Raw genomic sequence first — 13,251 nt, 5'->3', positions numbered from 1 at the left:
TTCAGTTCTTTATCATTAGGTATGGCCTTAGATATAGGTTTTATGTAGATTGTCTTCTTTTCATGTTAGAGAAATTCCCTTCTAGTCCTAGTTTGCCAAGAGTTGTTAATTCAAAAAATGGAGGTTAGATTCTGTCAGGAGCTTTTTTTGTATCTATTGATATGATATGTTTGTTTGTTTTAGTCTGTTAACATACTAAACTGAATGATATTTATATGTTAAACTAATCTTGTATTATTGGGAAAACTCAGCTTGGTCACATGTATTATCGAATTCAATTTTCCAAAATATTGTTGAGGGTTTTTACATATATACAACATGAGCGATACTGGTCTGTAGCTTTATTTTTATTTTTGTTTTCTTTTTAATACCTTTGTCTGGTTTTGCTATTAAAGTAATGCTTGGTAATGCTCATAGAATGAATTGGAAAGTGTGTCGTCTCTTCTGTTTTCTAGAACAGTTTGTGTAGAATTGGTATCGTTTCTTTCTCTTTGGTAGAATTCTCCAATGAAGACTTCTAGGAGTTTCCTTCATGACTACAAATTCAGTTTCTTTAATAGATATAGGTGATTTCGGGTTAGCTCCAACATGTAAAGAGCTTGGAAGCTGTCACTCCCATCCTTACAAGAAAACGCTAAACAAACTAAAAATCAATAATGTCTTTGTACCTGTTAAAGAACTGATGTCTCAGGATGAGCCATCACCCTGAAATCTGAAGACAGAGGTGAATCCAAAGATTGCTGGAGTCTGAGTATGGAATAGTAGAACAGTGAGAAATTCCTAAAACTAACATACAATCTTAGGAGGCTCACGTTTTTGTAGGTTTTATCTCCAGGAACACTACCAGAATCTCATGGTCAGTCTTCCATGGCTCTGGCAGGGAAAGGGTAAGAGCAATCATTGTAAAATATGTCCAGTATTCTCCATAACAAAGACCTAAAAAGACCTTAAAACAGACTTATCCTACTTAGGGAAAAGGGCATTTCTCCTACTCTAACCCACTTTGTTTTTCATGTCTTACCTATGGGGGCAAAAAAGCTAAGAGACACTTAGTCTAAGGATGCAGGCCCACTAAAAATAAAATGAAAAAAATTTTTTTAGAGAGAGCAAGCATCAGAGTGCAGGGACCAGAGAGGGGAATGGGGCACGGGGGGGGGGGGGGGGGAGAGAGAGAGAGAGAGAGAGAGAGAGAGAGAGAGAGAGAGAGAGAATCCCCAGCAGGCTTCACGCTCAGCACAGAGCCCAACATGGGGCTCGATCTCATGACCCTAAGATCATGACCTGAGCTAAAATCAAGATTTGGACTCCCAAAGTAATGAGCCACCTAGGTATCCCTAAAAAATTAAAATTTAATCTTGAGATTATAGGCCACATTCTTTCTCTTCCATCTTACTGCCACACCAAAAGGTTTCCAATATAATAGCAGTGGATTATAGCTGAGAGAGCTGTAAGACATAGACTTTCTTTGATGAAGAGCATACAGGGAAGCTCAATGTCAAGGGGACAGACAAAAACAAGAACACAAGGAAATTTGAAGCCTCTGCAACAAACCCCAATTACAGTCCAACTCTTGCCCAGATCAACATAAAACACTAGATCCTATTACTCAATATATGATGCCCAGTTTCTAATAAGTAATTATAAAGCATGTTAACAAGAAAAAACAGTCTGAAGTGATAGTCAGATTTTCAATTTCTTCTTGAATGAGCTTTGTTTTTTAAAGGGATTTGTCCATTTCATCTAAGTTTTAAATTTATTGGCATTGTTTATAACATTCCATTTTTATTTAATAAGTATAGGATCTATAATACTATTCATAATTTATGCATTTTTTCCTTATCTGGCCAGAGCTTTATCAATTTTATTGATTTTTCTAAAAAAAAAAACCAGATATTTGTTTTACGAAAATTCTCCAATTGTTCTTCTGCTTTTTGATTTTTGCTATTCTCTTCCTTTCTTCTACTTATTTTAGCTTCAGTTTGTTCTTTTTCTAATTTCTTAAGTAGAAGCTTAGAAGTCATTGATTTTAAACATTTTGACTTATATAAGCATTTAATGCTAAAAATTTCATTCTACTCCTTCTTCAGGTACTTTGCTTTGGCAACTATCTCCCCATCTCCTGCATCATCAATTTTTCCCTTGCCACTGAATGATTCCCATCTTCATACAAACATGCTGTTATGATTGATTATTGGGGGGCAGTGTGGAGAAAAAACTCTGTTTCTCCCTCATCTTCCTCGGGTTATCATCCCATTTCCCTACTGTAATTATAATGGTTATCTGTACTTGATATGCTGTGTCAATGTCCTTAACATCCAATATCTATAATCCACCCCACTTAGGTATTCATCCCTACATTGAAATTCCATCTCTCCATATGTAATGATTAATTCTTACTCCTCATTTTACTCATTATTCAACAGCATTGACATACCTTCCCCTCTCAGGTCACCACATTCTCCTGATTTTCCTTCTTTCCTCAGTGGACAACTCCATTTCCTCTTTCTAACCTCTCAACTGGAGTGCCCCAGGGTTCAGTCCTCAGTCCTACTTTTTCCTCTGGATCTACATACATTACCCATTGCCCTTCATCTACTGCTATCCATCCATTGCCTTTTATCTACTACTAAAATTTCAAGTATCATGCACTCAACCTATTCTATGTTATTTCATAATTGGTAGTACACATTTTTTAGTTGCTGTAAAGTAATATTTATGTGTTTTAATCTAGGCAGTTAGGTTATATGTTCCCAGAGGACAAAAATCTGCACCATCTTGTTCTTTTCCATCCTTTTAAAGTATTTAATACAGTGTTTTGTACATGGAAGGCCCTGATTAAACACTACAAACCCCACCTCTGATTTTGCTCAAGCACTGAAAAATGAATGGTTTTACTACTAGGTAGAAGGATTTACAGTGATCTACATGTATACAAGTACTTCCTATTATTGAGTCTTAAAGCCAAGACCTGCTCAGGGATCATCATCTATTACGGTCACCTTAGAATGTGTCAAATCCTTAAAAATTCTTTTACTGAGACTGAATCCATAAGCCAGTTGAGTGGTTCCATCTATTCAGTATATACTTCTTTCCATTGGAGATTTTTCATGTGTTGAGGCTGGTCACAGGGAAGTCCTTATTCCAGCTAAATACCAAACAAACAACAATTAAACTAGAGCCACAGTTTCAGTGGGGAAGGGCCAAAAAAATTGTATACAAATCTGGGCTATTACCTAAGAAACGCACACCTTTTCCACTGGCTTACAAGTGAGGACTAAAAAGCTCTTGGTCTCTGAGGATATTTCATCTACCTGAGGATATTTCATAAACCTGGAGGAGCCTCATTTCCAACCAGAGTGAACAAGCATCACATGGTTTGAGTTTCAGGCCATAATGATTTTCTATATAGTCTGCCTGATGTGTGAAAGCCAAGCTCCTCCCCTTAGCTGCACTGTCTTCATACCAAGGGGAGAAAAAAACAAAAGGACTCTATAGGCTGCTCAGGGTTACTGGATAAAAAGCAAACTCTACTCTCCTTGTCAACCAATTGCCATCTTTAGCCAATATTATATAATGTTTTATAAATTCACTATTTTACAATTACTTAGAGTTTTCAAGGTGAGTTTCCAAGATCTTTGAAAACAATCTTTCACTTGGTTTGACACACCTCAAAGAATGCCTCTGCACCAAACTGTTTCTAAACACAAATGAAATAGGCCTTATGAATTTTAAGATAACAAAGATTTTTCTTTAAAAAGTGTCAGAGCTGACCAGTCACAAACAGAATATACAGCCAAGTTTTATAAAAGACAAAAACTGTAACACAGATACTGAAGAATATACTGCTCCAAAGAAGAGGACACAGGAAATGAGTAGTGCCAAACAATATTTTTATTGTTCACAGAAAAATACAGGTCTGGAAAGAGTCTATTGCATTGTGTATTGAATGCAAGGCCTGATATTACAAGTATATACACATAACAGCATAACTGATATAAAATGATACATATTGTATACTTATATAAAATGATACAGCAGCTACCTCTCTAAATGCTAGAATTTAATAGAATTAACACCTTTTATTAAATCACAACTGTAAACAATGCAATGATAAACAAAAAGCTCTAAGCAATGCACTTTAAAATTGTTTTGTTGTGATATCTACTTTGTCCACCTGGAGTTAGGAACAGTAGGACCCAAGAAAAACTAATGAAAGCTAGCACTTTCAAGGAGCTCTTCTCAGGGAGCAAGCTGCTGCTGGCCAAGACAGGCAGTCACCCTGGCCTCCCTGAGGCCCTCAGGCCCACAATGACTGCCAATCCCTGCCTTGGGGTTAGTCTGAGGTGACTGCAAAGTGGAAGGAGCACAGGTAGTAGGAAGCTTCTGTCACAACTGCTTGTCCTGACCCTACTCTATGGATAAGAACACCCAGTATGTTTTATGTGGATCTGCCACTCTCAGCAAACACTGAAATGTGCTTTAAGAAAAAAAAAATTAACAATGAGAACAAAAGCTATTTTCTATGCAATCTGCAGTTTTCATCATTTCTTCTTTTCAGCCACTTTTTCATTAGATGCTCTAAAGAGGCTGCTACTACAATATTACCAGCCAGGCTGGCCAGGATTGAGGTAACAAAACTTCTCCAGTTACAACTACTAACTTAGACAAATAAAACATAAATATAAACTCATTAGAAAGCAACAAAATCAAACTGTATTAATCACATGGCAAAATAGTCAAGCACTGCAACAATATTCACATTCCAAGTTCAACTTTAACTATATCCACATTTCCTTCCAAACTGAGAAAACTTTGTGGGGAGGAGAACATAAAATATCAACACCACCTCCTCCTCTCCAAATACTGTCAGGGATCAGAAGGCTCATCATTAATAACAAATGCAGGGAGGAAAAAAAAAGCCATCTCAATATATACACAGCCACAGAGGAAAACTGTACTCTCCCTCTGGGCGCCCTTGGCATTAGGCAAAGCAGAGTTTTGTAAAAATAGTGCCTAAGCTGACTATGGCAATGCTCACATTTTAAGACAAATTAGGATTACAAAGTTCCTTTATTCACAGCAAATCAAAAATTATTAAATAATTTCCTCAGACAAGAGTCTCACCATCAAAGATTTTCCTCTTGCCTGACAAGTTTTTATAAATGAGATTTTACAATAGCCAACTTCTTTAGTTAATATTAAACTATTAATGCACAGAGGACATCCTCAGGGTGCAATGAGTAATATTAATATTCTCATATTTTTCAATACTTTACAGATCAAACATTTTATCAGACTACCCATTTAGGAGATTTGTAAGTCAACAGTGATAACCAACTATGTATGTTTCTTATTCTGTTCATCAAAGAATGCCACATTCCAGTAGGAATAAAGCCCAGTTCAATGAGTATTTCATTCCCTTCAACTCTGCACAGTAAATTTCACTGTTCTGTCTCTATGTCCATGACTCTTCCTATGACTCTTCTAGTCTAAGGAAAATCTTGTATAATGGCGGAAAACTGCAAACTCTAGTGGAAGTATTGGTATTAATTAGTGTTGCAAAGTACACTTTAGGGGAATAACTGTAACTGCTATGGGACTGTTTACAGCCTTGCTGGAAATCCTATTTCTTCTGAATCCCTAGATTGACAAATTCTAGTTATTTAACCATGAGAGGGGATTTCACTGATAAAGGTCTGGTTCACGTGAGAAGTTCTGGCCCCAGAAATGATGTGTGGCTAGCCCAAAAATACTGGCCACATTTTCATTTAAAACATGTCCATTATTCTTCCCCCCCACAGTACTGTCAAATTCTTCCATCTGTCATGGAACACTCTCATTGCTTCTCCCATTTCTTTTGGATGTTTTACTGTATATGTGGGATCCACTGAGATTATCACTTTAATGTATAGGGAATTTTCATTGCACACCATTCACTCTCTAAAAGCCATCAACTGGGAACAATTTTTAGTTTAAAGGCACAATTCACTGGCATTTCCTCTTTATAAAGGAAATCAAAAGGGTTGCTAGAAGCTGAACAAATACCTTGGGTATTCCTATAAAGGCAAGGTTATGTCTGCTACTAAAACCCAGAGACATTCGCTAGATCCCAAGATTATATGGATTTTGTAAAAGCATGAATTTGGCAGTTTAAGACATTTCCAATTTTACACTATATCACTTGGTGGGGAAGTGCTGGTTAGTATCACAGGAGCAAATTTAAAGTGTCAACATAACACTATTGGCTTTTATTAACTTTCACCAGCTCTAGTGAAGCCTGTCCAAGGTACATCACTCAGCAACCAGCAGAATGTTCAGAGTTAGAAAAATGGGTTTCACCCCAGCCAGCCCAGGTACCAGCACTCAGCTGGTAAATACTGCCTTGGGGGTAGAACTCATAAAAAGCCTTAAGCCCAGAAAAGACAGAAGTTGCACAAAAATTCTTGGTTTATTAATACCTCCCCAGAAATCAGAAAATAATTAGTTTTAGTTAAAGAAACTGAATCTATGCTCACAAACAATGTAATGCCTCACAAAGCAAAAAGAATGTAAAAACTACAGGAAAAAATACAGCTTGTTAATCAATAGCTTACTTTGGCTAAAGTATCGTAGTAAGTCGTGCAATTTACTATTGCGTGTAGAAGCACAACCTACCATGTCCTCATAAAATAGGGTATGAGTAAGGAGCATGAAAACAGTTCTTAGGGATGAGAGCCCTTTAGCCTTTTGTGACCTAACTTTAAAAGACAAAGGCCGAGCAGGATTGGACATTCACAGATTTACCTGCTCAGCACAAGCTGAGTTGAGAGACAGCTAAACATCTGACATTTATTCATTTATGGTGTTCTCAGGAAGTTCCCATTTGGACACCAATGAGTCTCAACCTGGCTGCATATCAGAGTCATCTGGGAAGCTTTTAAAAATTACCAATTGCCCAGAGGCACCTGGGTGGCTCAGTCGGCTGGGCATCTTGATGCTTGGTTTTGGCTCAGGTCATGATCTCAGGGTACTGAGACTGAGCCTCAAATCAGGCTCCAGGCTCAGCACAGTCTGCTTGTCCCTCTTCCTTGGCTCCTCCCCCAACTCACATAAATAAGTAAAATCCTAAAAGTTACCAAATGCCCAGGCCAATTAAATGTGGAGGGTGGAGCCCAGGGAACAATCTCCTTTCTGCTTTCTCAGGTGACATTCTAATGTGCAGCCAGGACATATACATCCACTAATGTATCCCTTTCAGAGAGCCGTTGCATGAAAGTCATGTTTTACCTAGATGGTTTTGTTTTTTTTCTAGATTCCACCAGGAAAAGGAATTTTTAGAAAAAGGCACAGTTGTGCTTCCTCTAAAGATGCAGCTTACTGTTTGGCAGGTGCTGGTTCTTGGGGGTTATCTGGAGCGCTGGTTGAAAAGGAGGAAGTCCTTGTCTTGACACAGTAGGCAGAGCTTCAGATTTCGGCAGCTGCCTCCAGCAACAAAGAACGCCCAGATGCCCATGAGTAGCATGATCATATATGTTGACACCAGATTTATTCCATAATGAGGACTTATGAAGGTCTGCAAAAGAAAAATAAATCAGCTTGCATAATGACAGCAGGCTTATTAAACATGTAGAGTCACTAAAGATAAAGGAAAACATAAGACACTTTTTTTTAATATATAAATTTATTTTTTATTGGTGTTCAATTTGCCAACATATAGAATAACACCCAGTGCTCATCCCGTCAAGTGCCCACCTCAGTGCCTGTCACTCAGTCACCCCCACCTCCCGCCCACCTCCCCTTCCACCACCCCTAGTTCGTTTCCCAGAGTTAGGAGTCTTTCATGTTCTGCATAAGACACTTTCAGCAGCTGGGGTGCTTCACCAAACATATGATGTATGTCACATACTGAGTACCACAAAGACACACAGAGCTAAAACTAGTCAACAGACACTAGCCCATAGATGTGTGCTTTACTATATTCAAATGGCAAACAGAGAAAGGGTAATTACAAGTCAGAATACCCAATAGGAGATACATGCTATACAACCATTTAAAATAATTTGTGTTAATCAACTCTTATAACGTGCCAAAAAGACAAGTCCAAGTTACATTAGGATGAATCCTTAGTATTTAAGGGAACATGAGGGAACAGCATCTCTTTTTCAGTAGAACAATTGTTGAGGGTTTTAAAAGTTCATTTAAAAAATACTGATGAAATGCCAAGAGGTATGGTGTTACACAACACTGAACACTTCATTAGGATCTCTCCTAATGAAGCTTATATGCTAGTAAGTGAGACAAGTAATGAATGAAGAAACAAAGGAATCAAATAATTACATATTATGATGAATGCTAGGTAGAATAATCGTAATTGTGATGATGCTAGCTAAGTAAGAACAAGGTGGTCTATTTAGGTTGCTCAGGGGAAGTCCTGAGGAAGTGGCATTTAAAATGACACATATAGTTGGAGGAGAAAATGAGCTTTGTGCAGACTGAGGGAGGGAACCATAGGACAGCAGAGAACTTAGTGCAGCTGAGAACCTGAGTGATATTAATATGTGTGTAGGGATGGGATGTGTGCATGAGATAAGGTCAGAGAGGAAGGTAGGAAACAGTTAATGCAGCAAGTTGATATGGAGAATGGACCCCATCCCCAGGGTAATAGAAGGCCACAGAAGGGGTCAAGGTAAGGGAGCTGAATAACTTGATTTCGATATATAAAACTGCACAGAACAGATGAAAGGAGGCAATGATGAAAGCAAAGAGACCCGTTACAAGCACTGGCTGAGGAGTACAGGATGGTGACTTAGACCAGGGTGGCAGCAGTAGAGATGAGTGGGGAATATGAATGGAGAGGACTTGCTGATGGATGGAATATGAGGGAAAATGGGAGGCTAAAATGACTTCCATGTTTCTGGTTTTGGTAAATGGTGGTGCTTTTTATTTAGCTAGATGAAAAAGACTTGGAGAAAGATTACACTCAGAGTGATGGGTGAGAATCAAGTTCAATGAAGACAAGCTAAGTAAGAGTAGCGTGCCTATGAGATTTCAAAGGACAGATGTCCTTTGGCATTAGGTATATGGCTATGGGGCTCAGAACAAAGGCTTGGACTAGAAAAAGGAATACAGAAGCACCATTATAGACAGTATGTAAAGCCATGGCTCTGAATGCAGTTACCCAGGGAGCTATTGTAGAGTGAAGGTAAAGGAGAAGCCAAGACTAAGCCCCTAAATTTTTTGTGCTGTTTAGTATCACAGAAGCAAATTAAAAGTGTCAACACCATTCTATCAGCTTGACTCTTATTGAAAAAGAGTCAGCAAAGGGGTCTGAGAAGAGCAAACAGTGAAGTAAGAGGAAAATGAGGACAGTGTGACGTTGAAGTCAAAAGATGAAAATGTTTCACAGAGAGTGGTAGTCAATTCTTTTAAAGGTGCTGAGATGAAAACAAAAACACCAATGTCCATTCGATTTGGAGAAATGAAGATTTTTTTTTTTTTTTATCTTGACAAGTGCAACTTTAGAAGGGTAGCTGAGTAGAAACCAGATTGGAACTACAACTATGAGAGGTGAATAAGTGCAAACAAAATTAGTGGAGATAACTGAAAAATTCTGCCATGATGAGGAACAGAAAAAAAAAAGGAGTGATGGCTAGAAGGGGAAAAAGGCAAGAGTGGAAAGTTTTATTTAAGATATGTCTATATGCTGACGAAGAGAGGGAAAAGCTGGTGATGTGGGATGGAGGGCACAATCAGAGGAGTGAAGTCCTCATTAGAGAGAACTGGATCTAGAGCCCAGGTGGAGGGATTGGCCTCTGAGAGAAGAAGGGATACATCCTTTACCTAGAGTAAGGTGGGGAGATGGGTTCCCAACTAGCCCAGCCCTTATACTTAACAAAGAGGAGGATTCAATTGGGGCAACCTATCCACCATTCACCTCCATGGCTCCTCACTGTCCTTACTCTCACCCTACCTGCACATGCCCTTGGTTAAGACACCAATCCTGACTATTAGCTCTGGCCAGGTAAATGGGCTGATTCTGTAGTACAGTGGCACCTTCTGCAGAAAAATGCTTTTCTCAAGAGGCATCTGTGGGCATGGGAGGTATTGAGCATATTCTGGATTCTCCAGAAATCCACTGAATTTTAATATACTTCACAGAGTGCTAAGCTCTTTTGTATATCTCTTTAAATTTCCTTCTCCTTTAAACAATTACAGAATCAATATGTGATTGTTGTAGAAAATTAAAATGTACAAATGAGTAAAATAAACATTTTAACATCTGAAATTCAGATAAATTAATATTTATTGAACAGAAAACAAAAACTGCAAGTGATAAAGCAAAATTGATTAAACTACACTTAAATGAAGAACTTTTGCTCATATAAAAGACAACATAAAGAGAATGTCAAGATAAACCACAATATAGGAGAAGCTATTTACTGTATGTACATCTGACAAAGGCTTTTTTTTTAGAGCATACAGAAAGAATTCCTAAAAATAAAAAAGACAACCCAATAGGATTATAGGAAAAAGATTTAAACAGGCACTTCACAAAAGAATTATTCAAATGGCCAATAAATATATGAAGACATGCTTAATCTCATTAATCATTAGGGAAATGCAAACAAAAACCATAATGCAATACTACAATATACTTAGTGGGATGAGTAACAAGAGTGTGACATACTACCTGTTGGTGAAGAAATGGAGGAACTGCCACTCACAAATTAATGATGGGGATGTAAGCTGATACAACTACTCTAAAAACTGAGTAGTATACATAGTTGACATTTGTACACCACATGACCAGCAATTCCACTCCTAGGCATATATCCAAAAGAAATGTGTACATATTTCAAAAGAGGCATATACTAGAATGCTCAAAGCATTACTGTTCACAATAGAAGCTGGAGATACCATTTCTGCTGGATAATGGATAGATAAAACAAGGTATAGTCACAAAGTAGAATATTACACTGCAAAAAATGAACTAATAACTATACATACAAATGAATCTCACAAATATGCTGTTGAGTGAAATTGGAGTCACACACAAGAGCAAATACTATGTGGTTCTGTTTACATAAAATACCAAAAGGCAGTCAAGCTACAGTGTTAGAAGTCAGGACTAAGGTAGAAGGCTCATGGAAGCTGATAATGTTTTAGTTTACATTTGGGTTCAAGTTACATAGGTTATATTCATCAAGATGTATACTTCTGATCAGTATGCTTTTCTGTATGTGTATTTTAACATGAAAATCACTTAAACATTTCTGAAATCTACTATTCAGAGATAACTACTGTTAACATTTTGGCATATAATCTTTCAAATTTCCGGGTTCTTTTAAATTTATTCTCCTGGGTTCTTTTTAATCATTAAAGAGAATATCAACTATTCAATAATTAACCACATTTATTGGATTGAGGATACAAAGATTGATAAAATATAGTCCCATCTTGATGACCAAACTCTAGATAGATATAAGAACTATATTAAATAAAACAATGCTTTCTGAGGATAAGTGTTATAACAGCTATGAATTAAGAGCTAGCCATTGTGCTGAGTCTGGAATATACACCTTTTCCAGGGATGTTTCACACTGAATCAGTACTTTTCCAAATTGACTTAGGTTAGAGAGAATGGAGTCACTGCAAATAAAACAGCATGGACAAGGCATGCCTGTTGAGTAGCCATAATGGATCAATTTAGATGGAGTACATGATGTAAACTGTGGGAAGCAGCAAGAAGGTAAATTTTACACCCAGTAAGGTTGATAAAAGGCTTAGGTCAAACAAAGAAGTCTGGGTATCTGCTACAGCTGATCATTTTCTCAAATACTTGGCTTCCAGAATACCTGCCTCTTGGTTTTTCTCCAACCTCAGTAGTGGCTCCTTCTCAATCTCCTTTGCTGTCTCCTCTTTCCCTAGCCTTAATGTGGGAGTATCCCAGGGCTCAGTCCCTGGGCCTCTTCTCTTGTCTGCTTAAACTTATTCCTTGTAATCACCATTTTCTGGCCTGGATTTCTCTCCCAAACTCCAGACTTCTTCATCCAACTGCCTAACAGACATTTTCACTTGGACATCCAATAGGTACCGCTATTTACATTTATAATGTGCCCAGATAAACTCTTGATCTCCCTTCACCAGCTTCCCTATCCAGCTGATGGCAACTCCATCCTTCTAATTGTCCAGGCCAAAATCCTGGAAACATCCTTTGGCTCTTCTTCTTTCTCTCCAATGCCTTAGCCTGTCAGGAAATACTGTTTGCTCTACTTTCAAAAATATGTTCTCAATCTCATTTCTCATTTTATCCATTGCTATTTCATCCAAATTATCACCATCCTCCTCTTGATGACTATAATCTCTTTCCCTGATACAGATTACCCTTAAAACAGCAAAGTGATCCTTTTAAAATGTTAGATCATGTCCCTCTCTTTAACACCCTACAATGACTCCCCTTTCACCAAGAGTAAATGTCAAAGTTCTGCATTATCCAGATGTGGTTCTCACTTCCAACCTCTACTTCCCTCCCACCCTCAACTCTAACAGTTTCTCCTACTAACTTTCCCCCTAGCTCATTCTGTTTTGGCCACCCTCAGTTCCAAAAACATGCCAAACAAGTTCTTTGATCTTAGGACTTTGCCACTGGCTGTGCAGTCCAGGATGCTCTTTCTCCAGACAGCCACATGATCAATCTAATTCACTTCTTTGCTCAAATATCACCTTCACAATGAAGCCTACACTGACCACCTAATTCAAAAATTTGACATCTCCTGCCTCCCTATATTCTGGATTCCTTTTACCCTGATTTACTATCCACAGCACCTATCACTATAAAATATATTATTTATTATATCTACTGTTTAATACTGAACTGTAAAAACAGATCTTTATTTTGTTCACTAAACTATTTTGTTTACCTAGAGCAGTGTCTGGAACACAGAAGGCACTTAGTAAATATTTGAATAAATTAATAGCCAATTGGATCCATAAAAAGGACATTTGCTTTTTCATGTAATTTCCTTTCTGATTATAAAAGTGTACATTGTAGGGACACCTGGGTGGCTTAGCGGTTGAGCATCTGCCTTTGGCTCAGGGCGTGATTCCAGAGTCCTGGGATCCAGTCCCATATCAGGCTCCCTGCACGGAACATGCTTCTCCCTCTGCCTGTGTCTCTGCCTCTCTCTGTCTCTCATGAATAAATAAATAAAATCTTAAAAAAAATAAAAATAAAAGTGTGCATTGCAGAAAATCTGGAACATGCCAAAAACT

General features: G+C 37.9%; 1 protein-coding gene across 2 annotated transcripts in view; it reads right to left on the bottom strand.

The window, feature by feature from the left end:
- Positions 1 to 2,753: 2,753 nt before the first annotated feature.
- APH1B (aph-1 homolog B, gamma-secretase subunit) overlaps positions 2,754 to 13,251 on the bottom strand; it is a 34,128-nt gene continuing 23,630 nt past the window's right edge. Inside the window, exons 6-7 of one of the 2 annotated variants that reach the window (XM_072738748.1) lie at positions 7,358 to 7,552; positions 2,754 to 3,145 (exon numbers count right to left, since the gene is read on the bottom strand). In XM_072738748.1, coding sequence (XP_072594849.1) covers positions 7,385 to 7,552 — 168 coding nt within the window. In that variant the 3' untranslated portion in view covers positions 2,754 to 3,145; positions 7,358 to 7,384. Of the gene's footprint in view, positions 3,146 to 3,869; positions 7,553 to 13,251 lie in introns of those variants that run through there. The other variant, XM_026003643.2, reaches the window with a different exon arrangement.

This window comes from Vulpes vulpes, chromosome 15, assembly GCF_048418805.1.
Source record: "Vulpes vulpes isolate BD-2025 chromosome 15, VulVul3, whole genome shotgun sequence".
Taxonomy (NCBI): domain Eukaryota; kingdom Metazoa; phylum Chordata; class Mammalia; order Carnivora; family Canidae; genus Vulpes; species Vulpes vulpes.
Note: the sequence above shows the minus strand (reverse complement) of the source record. Positions and strands in the feature narration are given on the sequence as shown.